Genomic DNA, 27,178 nt, shown 5'->3' on the forward strand with positions numbered 1-27,178 from the left:
TAGAATTACCATTAGAGAAGAAATTGAGAAAAGTTTCATCATCTGATACTTTCACATTCTCTCTCTTTCCTCAAGGCCAGATTAATGGACATCCCAGAAGGAAAGGGGAAAAAATCATTACAAAGTTTATGAAAATATGTAGAGCAAGCCCTTATTTTCCAGTAGCCCTTATTATCTACAGCAAAAATGAATCTCTTCCTTTCCTGCCTAGGTTCTTGAGTGTAATCTAGACCTAGTTGCCCACGTGATCCTTAGTTCTACTAAACTGTTTCATGTGCTTTGACATGTCAAGCCCCTTGAGAACACACCTGTCTATCTGGGGCAAGTTTCTGCACATAGACTGTCTTATAGAGGCTGCTTGGTGGCTACTGACATGAATTGTCCTTTCTTTCATATAGAACCAGACTTTTATTTGGGGAGGTAATGTGACCAGATTTATTTATATATATATAAATAAATGAGCTGTGGTGTAGGTCTACAGCTCCATATATATATATATGGAGAGAGAGAGAGAGAGAGTGTGTGTGTGTGTGTGTGTGTGTGTGTGTGGGCGTGCTTGCTTGTGTGCCTTCTTTGTAGCCTTGGGTAGCCAAGAATATATACGTGGCACTCATCACTGGAAGGTTTTGGAAAGCTTTGCAAAGATGCCTGATTCATCTGGGAAGTCTGCTTTTTTTTTTTTTTACACCCTCCCCATTTTAGTCATTTTCTGCCTGGTAAGCAGATGTAAAGGCACCTCCACCAGCCACCTTAGACCACGAAGAGACTTGGAGGATGGAAGCCCCACAGTAGGATGGCGGGTCACAAGGAAATAAGAAGTCTAATATGAAGGGAGGAAGGAAGCGGGAGAAGGAAAGAAGGTGATAACTGTGTGAGGTGATGGATGTGTTAGCTTGATGGGGTAGTCCTTTCACAAAGCAGACATATAGCGGAATCTCACGGTGTGAATCTTAAAGATATGCAATTTTATTTGTCAATTATACCTCAGTAAAGCTGGAAAAAAGCTTTTTTAAAAAAGAAATAAGAATTCTAGGAGTTCCCGTCGTGACGCAGTGGTTAACGAATCCGACTAGGAACCATGAGGTTGCGGGTTCGATCCCTGCCCTTGCTCAGTGGGTTAATGATCTGGCGTTGCCGTGAGCTGTGGTGTAGGTTGCAGACGCGGCTCGGATCCCGCGTTGCTGCGGCTCTGGTGTAGGCCGGTGGCTACAGCTCCGATTCAACCCCTAGCCTGGGAACCTCCATATGCCGCGGGAGTGGCCCAAAGAAATAGCAAAAAAAAAAAAAAAAAAAAAGAATTCTAGGACACTGGGGAGATCCCTTCGTAGCTCAGTGGTTAACGAACCCGACTAGCATCCACGAGGACACAGGTTCCATCCCTGGCCTCCATTAGTGGGTTAAGGATCTGGCGTTGCTGTGAGCTGTGGTGTAGGTTGCAGACTTGGCTCAGATCTGGCGCGGCTGTGGCTGTGGTGTAGGCCAGCAGCTACAGCTCCGATTAGACCCCTAGCCTGGGAACCTCCCTATGACGTGGGTGTGGCCCTAAAAAGACAAAAAGACAAAAAAAAAAAAAAAAAAAAAGAAGAAGAAGAATTCTAGAACATAGATTATTACACTGTTGAGGTGGTGATGTTATAACCTAGCCCTGAACAGCTCATCCCTAGAAACTTTTTACGACATAAAATAGACTCCAAATTTGTTTAATCCGTTATTATTTTACTCTTCCATTACCAACATCCAAATGCAATTTCTGATCAATGGTGGCTGCAAACTATGTTCTCAGTGTATTGTCCAGTAAATAAACATTGACAGTTTCTTAAGATAACATTACAGCTCTCCTCTTATACTCGCTGATCTGATCATGTCAGGCAAACCGTCATTTTGTGATTTTTTTTTTTTTTTGGCTCCACTCTTGAGATTTGGGGAACCATAAAGAAAGACCCAGATCAGAGGCTGTGCCATCTACTATATAATTTATAGCACTAGAATAAATGCCAGGCAATAATTAGGGCTAGAGAACCCTTTTAGGACTATGTCCCAAGGGAAGAAACTGATGCCTTCCTATTTATAACCCTTTGAAATTGCACCAGGCTTTGTGAGATTAAAAATCATCCCTGGAGGTGTTTAACAGAAGCCAGATGCCTGTCGCCAGTGATCTGGGGCAAAAGGCAAAGGGTGAACTAAATGATTTTTGAGATCCCTTCTAATTTGAAGCTTATGACTCGGTGACTCTTGATGTTATAAATAATTGGTTAGATGTAGAATAATTGGACTCTAAAAAGAAGTTCAAAAAACCTTCTAAGTCTCATAAAGGAATGCTGGGCATTTATATCCTGCAGTTCCCCCTAACCTTGTCCTCCTCCTGGACCTTAATCTCACTGATCATCTCCCAGCAGCTCCCTAGCCTGTCCTTGCAGTTGCCCAAGCCAGAAAACCCTAGGCAACCCTGTCACCTCTCCATCTCTCGGTTCCCATGGCCCATCTACTTGCAAATTCCTGAATATGCTCACATTTGCCTCCTGAATATGCTCACATCTGCCCACTTTATCTCTGCCCCTTTCATATCAGTGCAGGAGACACTGTTCCTCATTGAATCAAAGCCACCTCCCCGGACCCTCTTGACTCTTTCCAGTTGACTGTCCAGTCTACTGCCCACGTGTCACCAAGGCAGAGTTTCCCTTGTAATGACTGCTTAAAGTTCTTGGGTAAATGTCAGCAGCTTCCCATTGTTCTTAAGGCAAAGGCAGAGTTCCCTTTGGGGACCCACTTTTTAGTTCTAGCCTTGGTCTGTCTCAGATAATACCATTCTTCATCTCACTCTGGCTCCTGAAGTCACAATGACTTGATTGACCCTTGAAAGACCCATGTATCTTTCTGCCTCTGAGCTGTCTGAGATTCTGTTCCTCCTTTTCCTGAGAAGCTTTCCCTTCATTCTCAGCTCAAAGAATGTATTTCAGGGAGGCTTTCTCTTCCCTGTCTTAGGTCACAACTTAATCACATTTGAAATGCCCCCATACTTTTCTTAGATAACATATGCCACACTGTGTGTGTGCTCTCGCACAGTGGAAGTATTTATTCCATGCTTGGTTTTCCACCAGAGAATAGGTGTGATGAAATAGGAAATGAGTCGGGTTTACTCGCACACCTGAGTACTCTCACCATCCCATGTTTGATAAATATTCATGTAAGAATGAATAAATCAATGGGAATCCCCAGAGCTGCTCTTCAGGGCCAGATAGTAGTTCTGGCCTCTCTAAAGGATGTATTGCAGTAAATTTTAATGTCCAAGAGGGCAAGATCATTTGGGGTTGGACCAGGGTTCAGGTTAGTGCTTCTGCCAAGCTTCTCACCTCTTTCTTCCTAGGCTCAAATTTGGGGAAGGCCAAAAATGGTAGATAAAATATTTTTAGTACCAGCAGATAAATGGGAATCATACCGAGGGAAGATGACCTAACGAATTTGCCAAATTGCAACGCCAGTGGTCCTACCAAAACCATTATGCCAGAGTGATGCCTTTCTTTTAATAGTTCTAGTAAAAATGCCTGTGACTTCCACAGTCTTTAAATAGACGGTATCATTAAAGAGGCAAACGCCAGTCTTACGAAGCTTAATTACTCTTATCTTATTGCTTATTTCCTATGATGGATCTCAATAAGTTTGAGTTATCAAGTAAACAAGATCTATTGACTTTAGGAAGAGGAAACTGACACAAATACCGAATTGGATGGCTAGCTAACTAGATACATAGACAAATAGGTAGATCAAAGGGAAATTTACATACTGCTGGGGAGGATTTTTTGAGTCATACTGGCATCATTTGTCCTCTGAGTTTGGGGAATGAGTCTGGGAAGAGTAACAAACATTCAAAGAAAGTAGGATATAGATGCATATGCTTAATTTATACATTTTCTATTAAATTTGAGAGATCCCTGATGGCCTAGCAGTTAAGGATTTGACATTGTCACTGCTTTAGCTCAGGTTTAATCCTTGCCACAGGTGTGGCCCAAAAAAATTTTCTTTATACCACTTCTGCTTAAGTATCCCAATGACCAGGAACTCACTCCATCCCAAGAAGCTCTTCGCCTTTGCCTTATGTGACATCCTACTCGTTGCAAATACTGTTTGTCATTGACATGATGTTGGCAGCTGCCATATTGTTGTGTTGCAAGAGGCCGGTACAGCCTAAGGTATCTCAGGTCATCAAGTTCACTGATCCCAGCGTTACCATCACTTCCATCACCACCACCATCACTCTCTTGCTCCTCCCTCTTCATCATCTCCACAAGCGTCCCTGACATTTCTGTAGTATTTTGAGCCAGAAGAAAGGTGTCATTAATTCTGACTGGGGACGGGGAGGAAAATTTCACTGTGGCAGTTGACCTGGGAATTCAAAGATAAGGTTTAGAGATACAGATAAAATAGCAGAGTGGGGAAACCTCCATGGCCAGAAGATGAGATACGCGTATCTATGGCCCACGCTACATTTTAATTTTCAGGAAAGGTACACTTGTATATTTCCTCTCAAATAGAAGAAAGTGTTTTGGCAAAATGATTGAGAAAGTGAGAACAGAGGGACTGGAACTAGAGCGCTTGGGTTTAAATCCTGACGCCACCAATCAGGTTGTGACGTGGCAAGTTATTCAGCCTGTTTAAGCCTTGGTTCCCTCATCTGTCGCATGGGGATAGTTACGGTACGTGTCTTATAAGGGAAGAGTCAGGATTAACAGAAGTGATGTGGATACAGTCTTCGGACAGTAAGTATTTAGGCCACATATGTTACCTATTGTTATGCAGTTTGCAGTGGAAGCTATGTGAGGGCAGAGACCTTGGTTCTTTAGTTTATGGCCGTATCTCCAGCCCCTAGAATAGTGCCCATCACATAACCGATACTTTTCAATTAATTATTGAATAAATGAACAGAGCTCCTGGGGGGAGTCACAGGGCCAAGGTTAAACAATTGGAAGGTGGCTCAGACCAAGACACTACAAAATAGCGCAATGAATGAAGGTGTATGCCTTTGATATCTTTAACTGCTATTTCCAAGTCATTTGATGGAAGGCTGAAAGAATATGTTTAATACAAACATCATTTCTCCAAGATGGTGTATTTTACCAAAAAAAAAAAAAAAACCTGCCTCTCTTTTTTCGAGTGTTCTCTTTGACCTTTAAAAAATAATAATACCTAAAGGAGACAGTATCGGAACTTGTTGAATCACTATTTTGATTAAATATTGAAAGAGAACATGTATTTCAAAGCCCACTTCTTTCCCTTGAACGAACACTTATTCCAAATGATCCACTCACTCAGAGCACTCATACCAAAAAATATACTCGGCGTTTGTAGTACAATTTATATTTTAAAGTTTTCTGCTATTTAAAGTACCAGATGGCATAATAACTTGGTTACAGAGGGCAGATTACTAGCCCTGCTGCTTTTCAGTCTTGGAAGCTTGTCCCTGAAAGATTTCTGAATACCCAGATACCGGGTAGGCTACCATCCTGGGCTGTTTCTCTCCTAGTGGGATTTTTTTTTTTCCCCCTTACATGGCATATTTCTCTGTCCCCATTTCTAAAACACTGACAAGTGAAGGAAGTTAATTATTAATAGGCTGTGATTGCTAATTGGCTTAGTGGGGTCAGATTTGCCAGTGGTCTCAAGTGAGAGCAGTGCCCTCTGGCAGCTGCCCCCAAAGGCCTCTGGAGATGGGCAGCTTTTCCAGCTCCTGCTGCTTCCTGGTTTCCCAGGGTTTTTCATCCCAGCCCCTGAAGAGAGATGATGCAAACATATTTCCTACTTATATTCAAAAGTCAAGGCAATTCATCTACAGGAGGACTTGGGGTGGGAACAAGGAATCCCAATCCGAATGCTCTCAGTAATCTAGGTGGACTGCACGGGCATTCCCAGTTTGAGGGAGGGTTCACAACACCAAAGTCCCCTTCTAATCAAGGCAGGAGTCCTTTCTGCAGCGTCTGGGATGGAGACGCTGCCAGTGCTGCTGCACAGCAAGAACTTCAGGAGGTCGTGTTCTTTTCTTTTAGGGCCGCACCTGTAGCAGATGGAAGTTCCCAGGCTAGGGGTCAAATCAGAGCCGCATCTTTGACCCAAGCCACAGCTTGTGGCAATGCTGGATCCTTAACCTATTGCATGAGGCCAGGGATAGAACCCGTAGCAAATGGAAGTTCCCAGGCTAGGGGTCGAATCAGAGCTACATCTTTGACCCAAGCCACAGCTTGGGGCAACGCCGGATCCTTAACCTACTGCATGAGGCCAGGGATGGAACCCGCATCCTCATGGATACTAGTCAGGTCCTTAACCCACTGAGCCACATTGGGAACTCTAGGAACACCATTTTCTATTCTGCCAGTTCTAGCGAATGGACCGATGGCTTTTCAGAGGAAAACTCCTGGACTGAATGTGTCATCAACTCAGCCCCTCCTCTGCTCCAAACCAGCATGGCTCCCCATTTCATGCTGGTTGACCTGGTGTCCCTCAAGTGGTCCACACGTCCCCAGCCTTACCCACCACCTTCTGCCCCCCGGGTCCTACTACTCTCTCCCATGTTCACTCTGCTCCAGCCTCAACTCTCCTGGCAATGCTTTGAGCCTACCCTCCCGGCCTTCCCTCTGCCTGGAATGTCCTTTACCCATGACTCCCTCACCCTCCGCCTTCCAGTTCTGGCAGGAAAGCCACCTTCTCAATGAGGGCATCGACCCTGAGGTTGTCATTGAAATGTGTAACCTCTCTCCCACAGGGCACCCCCACCCAACCCCCACCCTACAGTCCTCTCCTTATTATGTTGCTCCATTTTAAAAACACACTTTTGGAGTTCTCCTGTGGCTCAGCAGGTTAAGGATCCAGCATTGTCATTACAGCAGCGTGGGTCACTGCTGTGGCATGGGTTCGATCCCAGGACCTTCCACGTGCCACGGGTGTGGCCAAAAAGAAAAAGGAAAAAGGAAAAATAGGGCACCCTTTTTACCTTTTCCCAGGGCACATAATTTACTTAATTATATTGTTTGCCTCTGCCTGCAAGGCAGGCACACAGACAAAGATGTCCGTTTTCCTCTCTGGATCCCTAAAGTCTGGTGCCTGGCACGGAGTAGGTCCTCAGGAAATACTTACTGAATGATGAAGGAAGGAATGGATTCCCATCCTTAACGGGGTCTGGATGTTTGCCCTTATTCTCAGATGGACACAGGCTTCTTATCTAGGTGTTAAGACGACAGGCAAAGCCTTCAGAAAAGAGGCCCGACATTTGGAGTCTGCAGACCTGGATCTGCATGTCAGGCCCAGCCCCCCCTGCTCTTCCTTTTCTGTGCACACAGACAAGGGGTTTCACCTCTCGGAGCCCCAGTCTCTCATCTGAAAAGCAGGTGGCGTAACCCCCGAACTGACCCGTTAGGGTAAAGAATAAAGACGTTTTGGTTGCGCACCACACATCTAGGAGATACTTAATCAACTGGCTATTATTTTTATAATGGTGACAGCTCAGTGAAGCTCTATGTTATGAATTATTTAAAGATCAAATAACCAAAATTAAAGAGAAGACAATTAGGCATATCTGAAATGGGTTTTTAAAGCCTCTGTAAAATTGCTTAGCTTATATCTTGTCTATCATCCTGTATTTTCACCTTTTGCATTTTTTAAGGCAATTGCTAGGAATGTTTGTTGATAACAGAATGTGTATATATAAACTCCAGTTATTCCTTTGAATACCTGCATGGTTTGCTCACCTCTTTTGGAGAGGGTGGTGTCTGCTCAAGTGTCACTTTATCAGAGGTACTTTTCCTGCCCAGTGGAGCTCTTTTCTCCTCTCATTCCTTTCCTCTCTTAATCAGCTTTCTTTTTCTCCATAGCCCTTTTTACCAGTGCATGGGAAATGCTCTAATTTTGTGCTTCTTGGTTTCTTGACTGTGTCCCTGTAGACTGAGAAAGGGATTTGGTCTCTTGTGCTGTCTGACTTATCCCAGATCCTAGAGCTGCGCCTGCACTTACTGCACTGAAGAGAATGCTCTGTATTAAGCAATTTCCCAGGACTAGAGCTTGAAGATTTCCATAATTGGCCTGTGCCTAACCCAGGAGTAGGTGTCACAGTTAGGATGACCAGACACCATGGTGTGCCCAGGACGCCAGATTTGCACCTGCTTCCTTTCCCTCTGAAAAGTACCCCAGTTTGCAAAATAAATGACATTGTCAGAATAGCTATGGTGTCCAAAAGAAATAAGCATGGCCATAACCTCTCATGCAAAGAAATTAAGGTCTTGGAGTTTCCCCTGTGGTACAGTGGGTTAATGATCTGGCTTATCTCTGCAGAAGCCCAGGGTCGTCCCCACCGCCTTGCCGTGGGTTAAAGATCCAGCATTGCTGCAGCTATGGCATAGGTCACAACTCTGGCTCAGATTCAAGACATGGCCTGGGAAGTTCCATATGCCACGGGTGCATCTAAAAAAGAAAAAATAAATAAATAAAGGAACAAGGAACAAAAATAAAGGTCTAGATGAGAAAAGGGAAGAAATTATTATCAGTAGTAACACCTGACATGTATGGAACATTCATCCTGTGCCAAGGGTTCCATGCAGGTATCTCTCTCCATCACAACAACCTATGAAGTAGGTGTCATTATTATCCCCATTCAACATATGAGGAGCCTGAGGCTTAGAGGGCTTAAGTAAAAGCCTTCATTTGCCCACAACTAGTAAAAGACGGAGTGGGTATTCAAGTCCCAGGAGCAGACCTTTGTGCTCCTGGGTTAGAAGAGCAGACACCATGGTGGGGCTTGTCCATACATGACCTCTTTTTACCTTGGGGCTATCCTGGAAAATTAATCGTCCCACTTTTTAAAGCTGGCAAGATAGGCTTAGCTGTGTTCCGTGGCAGAATTAAGATCCAAACATAGAATAAGTATATTCGCTCAAAAAAAAAAAAAAAAAAAAGGCAAACAGGATGGTGTGAGGTATGAGTCACCAAAGGCTCAAGACATCTTATGTTCCTGGCTTCCATTATATTTTTATTACCTAATGTGTCACAAGGTATATACTTCAGCCTTGTAGACCAAAACACTTACTCATAACCGCCATGTACTTAAGTGTTGGAAGAACATTTTATTTGGTTCAAACATTAAATGAGTAAACTTGGAAAAGTAAGGGTAAGCCAAGCCCTTGTGAACAGATTAGCCAATGTTTATCCCACACTACAGACGCTGCCCAATGTTTGTCCTTAGATAGATTGTTAGTTTCCAACCACTCTATTCTCTGTACTCATCTGAGAAAACCAACACTGGAAGACACTTATCTCCCACCCTGTGAAACTATACAGCTGAGAAACTTTTTAAAATTATCCCCTGTACAGTAACCTCCTTTATGAATGGGACTACTCAACTTGGATGTAATAAACTTATTTTTTTCATCTCTCATAAGTCAACATGACACGCTTTGTAACAATAAACACACTTTTTTAGTAAAGTCAAGCAGATGATCATATGGGCTTCTTCGCAGGAGTTAAGCTCAAGATTTAGGTGACTTAAGAAAACGCTCCAATTTTTGGTGCATACTGTACTTTATCAGAACAACAGATGCATTTTAAGAGAAAACAAGCTCTTGGTGAAGTGCTATTTTTAGCTCAGCAACTAATGATGAATCAAAATGTTTCTTCAAACCCAATTACCCAATGAAAATTGCCATAGTAACCATCACATCACACGACACATCCTTCATGCTCACACCAAAAACTTCCCTGGGAACTGCTGCCACCACCTCCTTGACACAGCCATCTGCTGTGTAGCAAGAAGAAGGATGAGATGGTGAAGGAGGCTGATGAGGAAAGTTCTAGTCTGTGCAAATCAAAGGAGAGAGGGACTCTCAGGGCAGAGACATATAGGTAGAAAAATCCTCTTCTATGGAGCACGTAGTGGTTTTCACCGTGATCTAGAAGTGGCTCCATCGGAAACAAGATTAGAGCTTCAACAAGAAGCCCTCACCCTTTCTGCTCCCCCTACCCCGAATACCCACCTACAGTGGGGTCACCCTCCCGGCTTTCCCTCTGCCTCTTTTATTGGCCAACTCCTCTTTATTCTTCATTGCCCTTAAATATTCCATCCCAGGAGTTCCCATCATGGCTCAGTGGGTTGAGAACCCAACACAGTGTCAGTGAGGATTCAGGTTCCATCCCTGGCCTCGCTCCGTGGGTTAAGGATTCGGTGTTGCTGCAGTGCAGGTTGCAGATGTGTCTCAGATCCAGCGTTGCTGTGGCTGTAGTGTAGGCCTGCAGCTGCAGCTCCAGTTCAAACTCTAGCCTAAAACCTTCCTTATGTCTCAGGTGTATCCATTAAAAAAAAAAAAAAAATCCATCGCAGAGAAGTTTTCCCTAAACTACTTGATCTAAATTAAGGTCCCCATGAAATATCCCATAGGGAAGGGACTTACAGTTGTCTTATTTGCCGTGGGAATCTAAATACTGCCTAGGTCATTCTTGGGGCTCAATAATTTTTTTATGGCCACACCCACCCATATGGAAGTTCCTGGTCCAGAGGTTGAATCTGAGACACAGCTGCAACCTACGCCACAACTGCAATACTGGATCCTTACCCCACAGCAACCCGAGCCGCTACAGTTAGAGTCTTAACCCACTGTGCCACAGTGGGAACTCCATCAATAATTATTTATAAAACTACTGAAGAAAGGAGGAAACTGCCTATGAGACAGCCATCAGCATCATCCATATAATGGTCTGGATGGTACAAACTAATTATACTCATTAATTAAAACACTCACTCAGTAAATTTATTCATTCAACAAACACTGGAGGCGGACACCATTAGTAAAGGTTATGAAACCTTCTGGGTATTATGGGGTGGATCCTCCGAGAAGCAGACCCTGAAAGGGAGACTAGTGTGTTGGAAGATTATTAGATGATGCTTTGGGGCTCAGAGATGAGGGTGGAGAGCACAGTAGTTCTAAGTTCAGGCTCTGGCTCCGATGACCAGGGTTCAAACCCCATCTCTCTCACTGGCTCCATTTGTTACCTTCAGCAAGTGGTTACACTTTGAACTTCAGCTGCCCTCTGTACAATGCCCACCTTCATAATACCTGCTATTGTGAGGACTAAGTGGATTAACATATGCCACGCAGTTAGAATGACTCCTGGCGTATATTACGTGCTCAATAAATGCTAGCCATCTGCAAGAGGATGACACCAAACACTCCAGCTGGATTCATTTACCTACAGATGCAAGTGCTTTATCTGCATCTTTCCTATATACCCATCGCGTGCTGGCAAAATATGCAACCTTCCTAATGCTTTCAGTTATAGACTTTTCTCCTGATGGGACTCCACTTGCTCTGAATAGCAAAGGTCTCTTTCAGGTCCTGGCCAGCTTTTGCTGGATCTGACCAAGTCAGACTTCCTGTGTTCAAATCCCTGCCCTCCCACTCTGAGAGCTGTTTAACCTCAGTCAAGTTACTTAGCCTCTCTGAACTTCAGCTACCTCATGTGGACATCATAATAGTCCCTCCCCACTGAGATGATTGAAGAACACATGTGGAAATCACTTAGTAGGTTGCCCTGCACTTGACATGAACTTTAAGAAGTTATGCTTGCTCTTGTTTCGTCTCCCAGTTTCAATTTGAACATCCTCCAAAATTTACGATGAAACCTGGGTCCAAAAAAACAAATCAGGGTCCAACTCCTTAAGAAAAGAGTTTTCAACATGTTATGTAAACACAATTCAGCATAATGGTATTACCTTTCAAATTCCTGGTTTCCATTAAAATACTGGCAAATGCTCAAATGCAAATCCATCATTATTGGATTGAAACACTTCTTTTCTTTATTTCCTTTCTAAATTTAAAAAATAAAACTATCTCCAAGGACAGATTCCCCAGAGCTAATCTTTCCATACACACAATAGCTCTTGAGTGGATGCTTCTGGAGACCCAGAAATAATGGGAGGAGAGTCTTTCCCCCGTTCTTAATAAAGCAGCCTCTTCTAGCCTTCAACAGCTTGAACCACAGACTGTGGAAACGTTCCCTGTACAAAGTGAGCTGCAGAGAAAATGTGGTGCGTGTTCCTGCAGCGCACACTCTGAGTGCAAAGGGGAGGGGAGGCTCCCAGGGACTTGTCCTCTCTCCCACCCCAGGCTGGCCGGTTGGCAAAGGAACAGCACAGGATCTTGCTGCAGTGACAAAAATGCAAAGCCTGCATCAAAAGAGGAGCTGACTCTTCAAGCCTTTCCCACCTCTGAACTCCACGGCCTCCAACAGCAGTGCCTCCAACTATGGCCGCAGCCCCAGGGAGAAAGGAGGCAGCCTGGCCCACAGAGAGAAACTTCCAACTCCGGGCTTGGAGGAGGAGGCAGGGGAAGAGGCGGAGGGATTCAGCCGGTCCTGGATAAATTTGTGCAGGGCTTCGCCCATCAGAGGGACAGCTGCCCTCTTCTCAGGCATCACAAGACGGCACCAAAGAGATGGGGAGTTGTGGTCCCTTGTGATGGCACATGATGGAGGATAATGTGAGGAAAAGAATGTATATATTTGTACGTGTGACTGGGTCCCTTTGCTGAACAGTAGAAATTTGACAGAACACTGTAAACCAGCTATAATGGAGAAAATAAAAATCCTGAAAAAAAAATTTTTAATTTAAAAAATTTAAAGAAGAGATGGGGAGTTGGGATTCTCTCATGTGACTCGGTCAAGTTAATTAGATTCGACAAGTGTTAGTTGGGTTTTGCAATGCCAGGCCCTGTGCTAAGAGCTGAGATGCCGTAGGCAGGGTCTCTGCCCTGTGTGAGTTCAGAATTTAGTAAGGCTGATGGACCTACAAAAAGGAGGTCAAAAGGTAGGGTTTCCTGTGATCCTGAGACCATTTTCATGAAGCAGGATTCCCCAGGGCAGCCTTTGGAGCCACTGCAGCAGAAGACTTCCAGAACTTTCTAAAAATAAAGGCTCCCCAGGCTTCATCCCTGGATATTTTTACTTAGTAGGTCTGAGGAGGGGGTAGGGTGGGGAGGAGAGTCTGCATCTTTTTAACCCCCCAGGTGATTCACATGTGCAGTCAGAGGGATTAATTTTCTGGAGGTTGCCCTGGTCTCCAGTCTCTTTTTCTCATCATCTACACAAAATTTTATCAGTGAATCTTGTCCCCACCTTTGAAAGATATTCAGGGTCCAGCCCAATCTTAGCAGCTGCACAGTGGCCACCCTGGTCCAAGACCCCGATCTCCCTACAGTGGGATTTTTCTAAGGGCCCTCTAGCTTTTCTCCCTGACTCCATCCTGCCCCCTATAGACTGTTCTCTTCACAGCGGCCAGCACCTGACCCTTAAGACATGGAAGGCGGGTGCCTCCTGTGCCTTTCTGTCCCGCAGAGAGAAGGGCCAGTATTCTTACGTGCAAGACAAAGGCAATCTGGGCCTTTGCTACCTCTCAAAAGTCGTCTCCTAAAAGTGTCTTCACCCTGGAGTTCCCACTGTGGTGCAGTGGGATCGGCGGCGTCTCTGGAGCGCTGGGATGTAGGTTCCATCCCCAGCCTGGCACAGTGGGGTAAGGATCCCCCATTGCCATGGCTGAGGCGTAGGTCACAACTGCAGCTCAGATCTGACCCCTGGCCTGGGAACTCCATATGCCTCAGGGTGTTGAAAAAATAAAAATAAAAAAATAAAATGCCTACGCCCTCCTGCACCCGTCTCAGCTCCAGCCATGGTGGGCTTCAAGCCAGGCTTGAGGGGGCTTCTTGTTCCTCCTGCTTTTGCACTTTCTCCTGCCTCTGCCTGAACTGCTCTTCCCAGCTACCCCATGACTCACCCCCTTATTTCGTTCACGTCTTTGCTCAAATAGCTTATGAGAGACCTTCTCTGAACTCCCTATAAATGAGCCATCCCACCCTTATTCCATCACTTTCTATCCTTACGCCACTATATTTTTCTCCTTAGCATTTATCACCCCCCCACCACCATGTATTAAATATTCTTTGCTTTATTTGTTTATTGCCTATCTCCCGCCACCAGAATGAGAGCTGGACTTGCTCTGCTGTGCACACTGTCCACACATAAAGCTATACCTGATGCATAGAACTTGCTCCATAAATAATTTTGAGTGGATAAATTATTTAATAGTAAAGGGATAGGAAGACGTCTCAATGGCAGTGTACAGATGTGTAAGGGTAGAAAAATAAAGCGTTGATCAATACCTGTTTTTTTTTTTAATTTAATTTTATTTTTTTGTCTTTTTGTTGTTGTTGTTGTTGCTATTTCTTGGGCCGCTCCCGCGGCATATGGAGGTTCCCAGGCTAGGGGTTGAATCGGAGCTGTAGCCACCGGCCTACGCCAGAGCCACAGCAACGCGGGATCCGAGCCGCGTCTGCAACCTACACCACAGCTCACGGCAACGCCGGATCATTAACCCACTGAGCAAGGGCAGGGACCGAACCCGCAACCTCATGGTTCCTAGTTGGATTCGTTAACCACTGCACCACGACGGGAACTCCCAATACCTGTTTTTAAGCATGTCAGCTTTGGGGCAGAGCTGGCTTACAGATGGGGCTCACAGGGATCTAGAGAGAGCTGGAGGCTGGAGGGACTCCGTAACAGAACCCATCTGAGATGGAGTGTTTCTACCCTCTTCACGGAACCACAGATCTGTAGCTGTTACAGCGGAATAGCACCTCCTTATAAAATTTACTTTACCAAGGCAGTAATTAATTGAACAGTTTAGGTGTTTCAGATTTTTATTTCATCCTAACGTGCAGCAATAAAGATATTTGTGACGTCACTTAATTAACCAAGGATCAAGACCATAGACAAGTGGTGGTTTTGGACACGGTTCTCCTCCAGCATTCCCACCTATGCCTCTCCTTAGCTTTTGTTCCTCTGACTCCTGAGTCTTGAAGATTCCACTCTGCCTCTGAGACTCTCCGTCACCTCCATTGGAGTCTACAGATGCCTCTAGGAAGAAAGAAGCCCCAAATGCTAGGCTCACCTGCTTGAGTGTACTTCTTCCAGATTTTGACTCCTTATGCTTTTTTTTTTTTTAATGGTTTTTATTTGTTCCATTATAGTTGCTTTACAGTGTTCTGCCAATTTTCTACTGTACAGCCAAGTGAGCCAGACACACACACACACACAAACACACACACATTCTTTTTCTCACATTATCCTCCGTCACGCTCCATCACAAGTGACTAGATATAGTTCCCTGTGCTATACAGCAGGATCTCATTCCAGTTTCAACTCCTTATAGAAAATGCCATTCTTAACATTCTTGCACATGTCTCCTGGGCCTTCTCCTGCAGTTCCAGGGATGTGCAAATTATACATTAATGTGCAAAGTCTAAGTAGCAACATCAATTCACATTGCCAGTAGTACCCTTGCCAGTTTGATGATGTCCCACCATGGTTCTGTTTGTTTGTTTTGGAACCAACCAGTAGATGTGAAATGAGTGTGGATTTTAACTTACAGTTCCTAGATTATTGCATTTATTTTCATATTGATATTCCTTTTTTTAATTTTTTAAATTTTTTAAATTTTTCCCACTGTACAGCATGGGGATCAAGTTACTCTTACATGTATAAATTTTTTTCCCCACCCTTTGTTCCATTGCAATATGAGTATCTAGACATAGTTCTCAATGCTACTCAGCAGGATCTCCTTGTAAATCTATTCTAAGTTATATCTGATAACCCCAAGCTCCGATCCCTCCCACTCCCTCCCTCTCCCGTCAGGCAGCCACAAGTCTATTCTCCAAGTCCACGATTTTCTTTTCTGTGGAGATATTCATTTGTGCTGGATATTAGATTCCAGTTATAAGTGATATCATATGGTATTTGTCTTTGTCTTTCTGAATCATTTCACTCAGGATGAGAGTCTCTAGTTCCATCCATGTTGCTGCAAATGGCATTATGTCATTCTTTTTTATGGCTGAGTAGTATTCCATTGTGTATATATACCACATCTTCCGAATCCAATCATCTGTTGATGGACATTTGGGTTGTTTCCATGTCCTGGCTATTGTGAATAGTGCTGCAATGAACATGCGGGTGCATGTGTCTCTTTTAAGTAGAGTTTTGTCCAGATCATATTGATATTCTTTTGTCTTGAATGTTTGCTTATCTTTTGTCCTTGTGTTCTACGGGATTGTTTTTATTTTTCTCATAGGTTGATATGTGTTCTTCATATAAGCAGAAAATTGATTTTTGCTGGTTATAAATGTTGCAGATAGCTTTTCTTAGATGGTGAATAGCTATTTTTCCCATTTTTATGCATGCTTTCACTGAATAGAAATGCTGAATTTTTCATTTTGGCAAATGTATTCATCTATTTTTATGCATTGTATTCATTGTGTTTTATTTTTAAAAAATCTATCAAGGTGGTAAAATTATCCTCCTAGACTGTCTTCTAAAGTTTCACATTCCTGTGTGGTGCGGAGTGGTAAAGATCCAGCATTGTCACTGCTGTGGTGCAGGTTGAAATTGTGGCGAGGGTTTGATCCCTCTGGAGAACTTCCTGATGCCGTGGGTGCAGCCAAAAACAAACACCAAAATTTCATATTTTTTTCCTTTCATATCTAAGACGTTAATCCACCTGTATTTCTGTGTATTGGATTAGGCAGGGACTTATTTTTACGTAATTTTCTAAGAGACTAACAGATTGTTCTAACACCCTTTGTTGAAAAGTCCCTCTCTTCTCCTCAGAACTACAACGCACAGTTATCAAGCTTGTGTGTTTATGTTTCTGGGCTCTCTGTTCCCATCCACTGGTCAATTTGTGTACCCCCATATAAATACCACGGCATCTTCATTACTCCGTATTCCGATAAGTGTCTATACCTGGAACTGCAAGTCTCCCATTTTATTTTCCTTTAAGAATATCTTATGTATTCTTGACTCTTTGACCTTCTATATAAACTTTAGAATCTCTTGAATTCCACTGGGAGTTAAAAATACCTACCAAGATTTTGAGATCTTTCCTTTAGCAGTTCTTTCACCTTGGAGTATAGGATGGGGTACAGTATCCTCCTTCGATGTGGATCTTATTCGATTGTTTTAAATTAAATTCAGTTATTCTCTCCGTCAAGTCCATTTTCTATCTTTTTGTTGTGGGTGCATTGGAAATGAAATTACGATTGCATTTAGGATGAATAAGCAATGAGGGCCTACTGAATAGCACAGGGAACTTTATCCAGTCTCTTGGGATAAAGCATGATGGACGATAATGTGAGAGAAAAAATGTATATATATGTATGGCTGGCTCACTTTACTGTGGAGGAGAAACTGATACAATGCTGTAAATCAACTATAATTTTTTTAAAAAAGAAATGGAAGTAATATTTAATTTTGACTTTATAGACAGCATTTTTGCTAAATTCTTATTAATCCTAGTAATTTTTCTGTAGAGACTTTGGGATACCCCACACAGATAATCATGTGCAAAAATGAAAGTGTGTTGCTTCCTTTCCAAGTTTTGTCATCTTTATTTTCTTTTTGTCTTTGTCTTACTGAGAGGACTAGAATTTGAGAATGACGTTGAACCCACTTGGAGATAATTGGCATCCTGGTCAATTTCCTTCTTACCTTTATCATTGAGTAAGACGTTCATTTTAGGTGTTCTTGTTTTTGTTTCTGTAGCTGTTCTGCATCGTGATTAAGAAAGTTTACTTCTAATCTCTGCTTTTCGTTTTCTTAATAAAGGAATATTGAATTTCATCAATGCTGTTTCATCTCAATGGGATGATTACTTGTTTTTTAACAGCTGTAAATGTGGTGAAATACATTAGTTGATTTGACAATGTTAAACTATCCTTGGATTCCTGGGATAAATTTGATGTAGTCAAATTGGATTTTTTCTATGTACTGATGGATTTGATTTCGTGGTATTACATGGAGGAATTTTCCTCCATGTTTCTGAGCAAGATCTATCTGTTATTTACCTTTATACACCAACGATATTGCTTCTGGTATCAGGATGATGTTAGCCTTATAACCTGAGTCAGGGTCTCTATTTTGGTACCCTCTGGAAGAGATTATGAAATACTTCAGTTATTTCTCCCCCAGGTGTTTGTAGAATGCTTTGAGGAAGCCATCTGGGCCTGTTGCTTTCCTTGTGGAAAGTTTTTTTTTTCTTTTTTTTTGTCTTTTTGCTATTTCTTTGGGCCGTTCCCGCGGCATATGGAGGTTCCCAGGCCAGGGGTTGAATCGGAGCTGTAGCCACCAGCCTACGCCAGAGCCACAGCAACGCGGGATCCGAGCCGCGTCTGCAACCTACACCACAGCTCACGGCAACGCCGGATCCTTAACCCACTGAGCAAGGCCAGGGACCGAACCTGCAACCTCATGGTTCCTAGTTGGGTTCGTTAACCACTGCGCCATGACGGGAACTCCTGGAAAGATTTTTAATTATAACAGCATTTATTCAGTTTTTCTCTTTTCATCTTGGGTCATTTTTTATAAAGATATGTTTTAAGAAATACATCAATTCCATTTCTGATTTTCATTAGCATTAAACTTCATATTTTTATTATCTGTTAATTTCTGCAGTATATTTAAATTTTCCTTTCCTCTTCTTCATATTGCTTGTTTGAACCATTTTTTTAAATTAAGCTGGTAAGGAGCGTTATTGATTTATTAGTGTTTTAAGAAAACAGACGTTTGACATTATTGATCCTCTTCATTGGATATTTGGGGTTTTGCTGTTGTTCTTGCTGCTGTTGTTGGTGTTGTTTGGCCATGCCTGCAGCATGTGGAAGTTTCCAGGCCAGAGAGCAAACCTGCACCACAGCAGTAATCAGAGCCACAGCAGATCCTTAACCCACAGAGATAACAGGGAACTCCAATGATTTTTACTTCATTAATTTCTGCTCCTTTTTTTATTTTTCTCTTCTACATACTTTGAATTTGTCTAATTTTTAAATTTTGGCTAATTTTTGCTAAGCCCTTAAGTTAAATGGCTAGCACATTCATTTTCAACCTTTCTTCTTTTTCTAATGAAGCGTTTATTAATATGTAGTCCTCAGTGAGGACCACGAAGGGGTGTTTTTAGTAGTATTTTCATTATTCTTTTACCGCTACACATTTTCCGTTATGATATATGAGTTATTTAGATATGCTTTAAATTTATAAATGCATGGTGTTCCTTTACTTAGCTTTTTCAGTTGCTTTGCACCTTGATTTCATTGTAGTCATTGACTCTAGTTCCATGACAGCAGTTCTTTGAAATTTGCTGAGGCTAACTTCAGACCTTATCATAAAATCGTATTTTACAAGATTCAATATGTGTACTATTAAAGTCGCATATCGTCTTCCATTTCAAGGTTGTTAATTGTATAAACGATTCAGGTTGTTTCTGTCTTTGCTGATTTTTTAAAAATCTTGGTCTATTAAAACTGCTGAAAATGGGGTTAAAATAGACCTTGATAATGATAGGTCTGTAAGTAAATCCATAGACTTATATCACATCGTGTGTGTGTGTGTGTGTGTGTGTGTGTTGGCTGTGCGCAAGAAGTGTGGAAGTTCCCTGGCCAGGGATGGAACCCACGCCACAGCAGTGACCTGGGCTGCTATAGTGACAACACTAGATACTTAACCCACTGCACCATAAGAGAACTCACTGAATAGTATGTTTTGAGAATACTGTTAATGTGTCCATGGTCATAATTTTATATCCTGCTGATGAATTAAACCTTTTATAATTATAGAGTGACCCTATTTATCTCTAATGATACCTTTCCTTAAATTCTCTTTGCTATATACTTACACAGCAAATCAGCTTTACTCTATTTTGCTTTGTAAACTTTTCATATCGGTATATTTTAGGAATGCATTTCTTTTTATCTAACCGAAAATCATTATCATAATTTGGGGGTAAGTTCCTTATACATAACATCTTTCTCTGACTTCTTTCCAGATTATTATAAAGTGTATTGAATCTTTTCTTCTGTCATCTAAATTCTACTGTTATCATCATGCAGTAAAACTTTAATTTCAGGTAGTGTGTTTTGCAGTTCTGGAATTTCCATTTTGTGTATGTGGTTTCTGGTTCTCTGCTGATGTATCCTATCTTTGTATTAATTACTAGTTTATTTACCTCTGTGTCACTGAGCAAAGTTGTAAAAGCTGCTATGACTTTCGCTTTGTTTATTCCACCCCTGGGTCTGATCAGAATAGGTCTCCGCTGATTATCTTTTCTCTTCAGAATAGGTCACATTTCCCTGTATATTCCCAGGTCACATAATTCTGTACTGTGTTCAGGACATTGTGAATGCTGTGTAGTCAAGACTCTGGATTCGCTTTCATTTTTCTGGAAATTGTGATTTGTTTTGTTTTGTTTTGTTGTATTGTGTTTTAAAAAGTGATTAAAAAAATAAAAAGTGATTAACTTGATTGGAATCAAGTGACAGTTTTTGGTTTTTGAAATCCAGTTCAAGACTTAGTTCAATTCTTTTTCCATTAACTCTATCACTTGCTGTTTGCCCTGTGCATGTGTGGTTCGAGGCAGAGTTTACATAGGAATTTAACGTTCCCCCTCACTGGATCTCTTTTCTGGGGACTTTTCCCCTCACTTTCCATCAGCTATAGTTGTTCTGAACTCTTTTCTTTGCTTCTTCAGGCCACCTGGATTTTCTATTGGGGTTTTTCTACCCCACACTGTACTGAATATTACCTGTCCTCAAGCTAAAGCCGTAAAAGTCAAGACACCCGCAATATGCTGTCTCTTTCTTCCAAATGTTGACTCCCTCCTAGGATCTGTCTGGTTTTCTTCGCTAGAGAAAAGTTTGGAAGGGGGCAAATGTGAAAGTGCAAAGTTTAACTTCAAAGTCCAGCCAGGAGAGTTTGGTGCCTAGGAGGTGGGTAAGGGCAGTGGAGATAGATGGAAAGCCCTAGACAGGTGTGATGTCGTCTCTTGAGTTAGGTCCATCAGGACTTAGATGCTACAAGAGGACCTGGGTACCAAAGTCAAAACACAATAAATGCCACTCAACTGATACCTTCCCTGTCTTTATTAATCTCTTTCTCTGCTTTTCATCTGCTTCCCCAACCCCTTAAAAGGCTAAACCTTTAGCTGGTGTAGGAGGAGGTGAGATTGGAGTAAGGTATTTCCCACCTGAGTTGAAATCCACACTTGGGGAGGGAGAAGCTTTGAATTGGATAGACTGGCTGAAGGAGGGCAAAGGGAGTGAGTTGACCCGACACCCAGAAGAAAGGCGTGGTTCTATTAAACTGCTACTAAACATTCGGATTACTACCTTAAGACGTACCTTGGAAATTTTATTTCCTTTTTCAGCCACACCTGCGGCATATGGAAGTTCCCAGGCCAGGGATCGAATCCGATCCCCAGCTGTGACCTACGCCACAGCTGCAGCAACATTGGATCCTAACCCACTGCACCGGGCAGGGGATTGATCTGACAATGCCACACAGACAAGCCGGATCATTAACCCACCGTGCCACCGTGGGAAATCCACATTGGAAATTTTTTATTGGCACTTCTCTTTGCATCCAAACAGCGCTTGTTTTAGCCTCCTGACCAGGCTGTGTTTGTAATTCTGTTTTAGGTTGCGGCCCAGGCAGTGTTATTCATGTGTATGAACACAGCTGGAATCTTCATCAGTTACCTGTCCGACCGGGCCCAGCGCCAAGCCTTCCTGGAGACGCGGAGGTGTGTGGAGGCCAGGCTGCGCCTGGAGACGGAAAACCAAAGACAGGTACCACTTGGCAAGGTCACGAGCCTTGGTTGTCACCTAGCCGGTCTCTGAATGACTGGGAGCTTTTTCCCCCCAAACACATCCTGAGTTCCAAGTGTTCTCTCAAAGTCTGTGTTGTAGGATTCCAGAGTCTAAGACAGTTGTGTTAGGCTCACGGGTCAAAGTGAGTTGGCCTTATCTTCCACACTCTATTAATTGTTCCCTACAAGAAATAAAATGATTCCAGTCGTAAAGTGATTTTCTGACACTTTTCACTGACATCTGTGCTTGTGAACAAGGCCACGGTTTCTGAAAACCATGAACCCACCCATCTTTGGCTCTCCTTTTTTCAAACTGCAAAGAGCTATTTCAAATAAATTTTTCACTGCACGGCAATTCAAATTATAGGACGCTCAGAGAAGACTCTCGTCCGTGTGTAGTTCCTAATACCTGCCCCTGATTTTCAAAAGAGATGAATGAACATAGTAAATGCTATGGAGCATTGTACCTGTCCCAGGATAGAGAAGCAGTAAAAGGAGAGCAGGTTGGTCCAAGGTGGAGGCCATGAGTTCTAGTCTGAAGAGGTTAAAATAAAGGAGTTTCTTGGACATCCCAATTGGGTGGATGTTATAAGGATTTTTAAAAAATAGCTTTAGGAGTTCCCGTTGTGGTTCAGCAGAAACGAATCTGACTAGTCCATGAGGACACGGGTTCGATCCCTGGCCTTGCTCAGTGGGTTAAGGAGCCGGTGTTGCCTTGAGCTGCGGTGTAGTTCGCAGATGCAGCTTGGATCTGGCGTTGCTGTGGCTGTGGCGTAGGTCAGCAGCTGCAGCTCTGATTCGACCCCCTAGCCTGGGAACCTCCATATGCCACAGGTGTGGCCCTAAAAAGGCCAAAAAAAAAAAATAGCTTTGGCCTCACATAATATGTTTCTCCAAAATAAAATTAGCTTTCATTGCTCCTGTTAAAATTATTCATGTGTTAAAAATTCATGCATGTCTTTGCCTCTGAAAGTAATTTTCAAATTGAAACAGCAGGAACGGGTTGAAAATTGGTCATAGATGAACATATTTTATGTTCAACATGTTTCTTTACTCATAGGACTCCTATGCTCAATGGATGCTAATCGATGTATTAGTTCTACCACACTGGGCTCTTTTTTTAAAGTTAGCTCTACAGATACACTCTTGTTATTTTAAGCTTTGTGCCACAGTGGTTTGAGAAATTCTAAAGAAAGTAGCTTCAAAAATGCAACGTTTTCTTCATCTGATCCAATCATCAGACCTGGTGGGCAAAACCAGGTCTGTGGGATAAATGGATGAGGCAGACAGGTAGGATGCAGGCTGACAAAACTCCTTTCCTTCTGCCATATGTTATTGCCAGGGGCACAAAGGAAACTACTGAATTTCCAGAGCCTACATGGACTTCAGAGACCTCAGAATTAGGACATTTCTAAGCCAAATGGAAAATATCTAAAACCATTACGGAACCTCATGATAGACTTATTGTAGTGCCCTGAACATCCGTATATAATAATTTAGAAAAGAAACTTTAAGAAATCGTCTTCTGCAATAAACACGAGTATCTCCCAGTATCTCCCAGGGTATACACTGTGTTCCTCCGCGAAACAAAGCAGTTGCCAGACTGGCAGGTCACTCTTTCCATGGGATCTCTGCCGATTCAGACACCGCTGCCACATTAATAATGTATCCACTGTTCTTGGTGCTCTATGGCAACCAGAACTGCAACTGTGGATAAGCTGTCTGGAAAGCTCAACCTTTTATTTAATGTTTATGAAATATTGGAGACACTAAAAATGACGGCCTTGGGAGTTCCCGTCGTGGCTCAGTGGTTAATGAATCTGACTAGGAGCCATGAGGTTGCGGGTTCGATCCCTGCCCTTGCTCAGTGGGTTAAGGATCCGGCGTTGCCGTGAGCTGTGGTGTAGGTTGCAGACTTGGCTAGGATCCCGCGTTGCTGTGGCTGTGGTGTAGGCCGGTGGCTACAGCTCCGATTGGACCCCTAGCCTGGGAACCTCCATATGCCGTGGGAGCAGCCCAAGAAATGGTAAAAAGACCAAAAAAAATTAAAAAATAAAAAATAAAAAATAAATAAAAATGATGGCCTTATCATACCTGTAAGGCTTCTCTCCTTTCCCATTCTTCGCATTCAGTGTCTTGGTTGTCACTATGATGTAATTGTCTAACACAGTGAAGGGACCTTCTTCCATCCTCTCTCAATTTTCTTTTAAGTTGATGGAAGGAGAAAAAAAATAATACACAGAGGTAAGAACAAGTGACAGCTTGAACATAGTGACAAGTTCACCAGAACTCATCCCACAGCCCTGTTACCTCCGACTTGGCCACCTGAACCACTTCACTCTCCGTCCGAGGTGCTCATCCTTTTGTGGGTCATTATCTTTCTTTTCAGCATCGTGTTTGCCTCCAGCAAGATAGTGTATATAAATCAATATGAAACTGTACGTCAGGAGTTCCCACTGTGGCACAACAGGATCAGCAGTGTCTTGGGAGCCCTGGGACACAAGCAGGTTCGATTCCCAGCTGGGCACAGTGGATAAAGGGTCTGGCGTTGCGGCAGCTGCGGCTTAGATCACAACTATGGCTCAGATCTGATCCCTGGCCTGGGAACGCCATAGGCTGTGGGGCGACCAAAAACCAAGAAAAAAAAAATTATAAGACCGATTCATTATTTTTATGCATGAAATACAAGAAGAGGCTCTTTGGGTAGAAGACTCTGTATTCTGAAAATTAAGCAAAATATGCTATAGGTTTGTTATAGTCCTGTGTTCACAATGATAATACATTTCTGGTGTATTGACCGTCCCCTTTCCTTCCGGGTAATAGCTAAGCTAGCTGCCTCTGTATCATTCAATGCTAGAGTTACTTTCCATTGATTTTGATCTCTGATTCAGGTTTCCATTATCCCTGAGAACTTCCTCAGTTTCAGATGGGCAGAGAAGGCACAGGCTTGCAAATGAGACTGCCCAGGACTGGAAATCCTTCCTTAGTGGCTTACTATCTTAGTGAGCTTGAACAGCTGAGCAAACTCTGTCTTACTCCATCCGTAGCCTGGGGATAATGATACCCTCCCTGAAGAGGCTCCCAAAAGGATGGAGATATTGTGTGCAGAGCCCCCTGCAGGTCGGTGAAGAGTTCTTAATAGCATGATGGTGCACAGTGATGTCTATGAATCAGCCAACATAGCTCAGTCCCAAGGGGACCCATTTGAGAACGAGTTATGGATTGGCTTGTCTCAGTTGGAACCCCAGTTGAAGGTTCGTCATGCGGAGGAAAATCAGGGTGGTGGTTCTCCTCAGGTGTACAGCGATCGGAGCCGAGCGTTAGGCTCTGGATATTTTAAAATATAAGATGTCAAGGCAAAAAAAGAAAAGGGGGGGGGAGTTCCCGTCATGACTCAGTGGTTAACGAATCCAACGAGGAACTGTGAGGTTGCGGGTTCGGTCCCTGCCCTTGCTCAGTGGGTTAACGATCCGGCGTTGCCGTGAGCCATGGTGTAGGTCGAAGACGTGGCTCGAATCTGGCGTTGCTGTGGCTCTGGCACAGGCCGGTGGCTACAGCTCCGATTAGACCCCTAGCCTGGGAACCTCCATATGCGCTGGAGCGGCCCTAGAAAAGGCAAAAAAAAAAATACATATATATATATGTATATATATATGATGTCATTAACAAATCCAATCCTGTCGCATCTTCAGAGCTAATTATAAGACTGTAACTGTTAGAAATCCTATATCATGTGAAGGAAACGCGGTAAGTGCCTAAGTGACAGCAGGAAATTACCCTCAAAGTGACTGAATGGCATTTGATTTTGTACTTGCACATAGAGCCAAGAGGTCTTATGCTACAGAAATGGTCAGGTTTTGTGGGATTTTTCTCAAGAACTGTTTTTCTTTTATGGTGGAATACAACGGCAGTGTTTAAATAACTTGATTTGTTCAACCATGAATTAATTGATTCACTGAGCATCTATTATGTGCCATGCGCTTTGCCGGACCTTGGGACTATGATGGCAACTAGCAATCAGTTCCTGGTCTTGCGGGCAGCTACACAGATAGACACCTATATGGTGTTTGAGTCAGACCTAAAGTGAAGGCTGATAGAAGGCTACCTAAAAGAAATGATGCTTGGAGTTTGTGCTATGGTGCAGTGGCTTAAGAGTCTGAATGCAGCGACTAGGGTCACTGCAGAGGCATAGGTTCGATCCCCAGCCTGGTGCAGTGGGTTAAAGAATCCAGCATTGCTGCCGTGCCGGCGTAGGTCACAGTTGTGGCTCAGATTCGAACCTTAGCCAGAAACTTCCATGTGCTGCCATAATAAATAAATAAAAATGATGCCTGAGTTGACTTGTGAATAGAATTTGGCTCTGCAGAGAAGAAGATCTCATACAATACACACAAATGTCTTGAAGCAAGGGAGAACACTGTCAGTGCACTTGCGAGCATGCCTGTGATAACTCATTTATTTTTTCCTCCACGCACTCAAGGTGGAGTTACAGAGATGAATAGCAGTCTGGTCTCTGGATTGGATGAGTATAATTTTAATGATTGGAAGAGAAGGGAGAAAGAATTAGCAGAAATACGGATGACAGGATGTATGTGATCTGATGAAGGGCAGCGACATTGGGAAGCAGGACTTCCCTGATGCTGTGCTTTTCCACCCAAGGAAAATAGGTATTTATTGAGTGTTGATCTGCACAGGTGCTGTGTATGCCAAAATGAACAAAAGCTATTACCGGTCTCTTCTACAGCACGCCACGCTGGATCTCACCCATTTCATGCCTACGTGTTAGGATAAACTGTGAGCCCCTTACAAGTGACCCATGGCAGCCGTTCCTGAAAACCAGTGAGGAATATATGGTTATGAAATGACTGCGATTGTCAATATTTAGTAATATTTACTATGGATACTAATCATTTTTCTTCCAAAGAAAAATTGCCAAGTAATAGCTAAAGGAAAAACAGCACACGAGCCATGCTTCTTCTTGCTTGGTGAGTCCCAGACCATGATGAGATGCTTGGCGTCCTGAGAATCAGGCTTTTCCCGTAGATAACCTGCAGCTGCAGGCATGGTCCTAGAGATGGAGTGAGAGCAGGTGGACAGGAGAGACCCAGCAAGTGCTAAAACTGTTCAAAGTCTCTTCTAAACCAAGTTTTTAACAAAGTTCTTTGAAGGTGACTCTCACCTTTGTAAGATTCCCTCTCCCTCCCTCAGTAGCTAGCACGATGTCAGGCAGAAACTACTGAATGGGCCCCAATGTTGGCGTGTTTAATTTAGATGATTGGCTTCAAGAGGTTGAATGCATATTAGCTCCTTTTTCTGGGAGCCAAGGACTTTGTCCTTTTTTTTTTTTTTAACAATTTTTTCATCCATTGTAATTAGCACAGATCATATTCAGCATCCATTACCTGTCGGGTCTCTCTGTCTCCAGCTTCTCTTTCTCCAGACTGTTCTCCATCCCCAAAGCCCAGTCTGGTA

The 27,178-nt window shown here is 43.1% G+C and overlaps 1 protein-coding gene across 8 annotated transcripts in view; it reads left to right on the plus strand.

The window, feature by feature from the left end:
- Positions 1-27,178, plus strand: part of ADCY8 (adenylate cyclase 8) — a 222,504-nt gene that overhangs the window by 20,930 nt on the left and 174,396 nt on the right. For all 8 annotated transcript variants that reach the window (XM_021088903.2, XM_021088904.2, XM_021088905.2 and 5 more), the window contains one exon: positions 21,537-21,686. In XM_021088903.2, coding sequence (XP_020944562.1) covers positions 21,537-21,686 — 150 coding nt within the window. The remainder of the gene's footprint in view (positions 1-21,536; positions 21,687-27,178) is intronic.

The sequence above is a fragment of the Sus scrofa genome, chromosome 4 (assembly GCF_054392235.1).
Source record: "Sus scrofa isolate SSC_HxYL_T2T_F1_AM1 chromosome 4, Sscrofa_HxYL_maternal_Yorkshire_Landrace_v2.0, whole genome shotgun sequence".
Classification (NCBI taxonomy): domain Eukaryota; kingdom Metazoa; phylum Chordata; class Mammalia; order Artiodactyla; family Suidae; genus Sus; species Sus scrofa.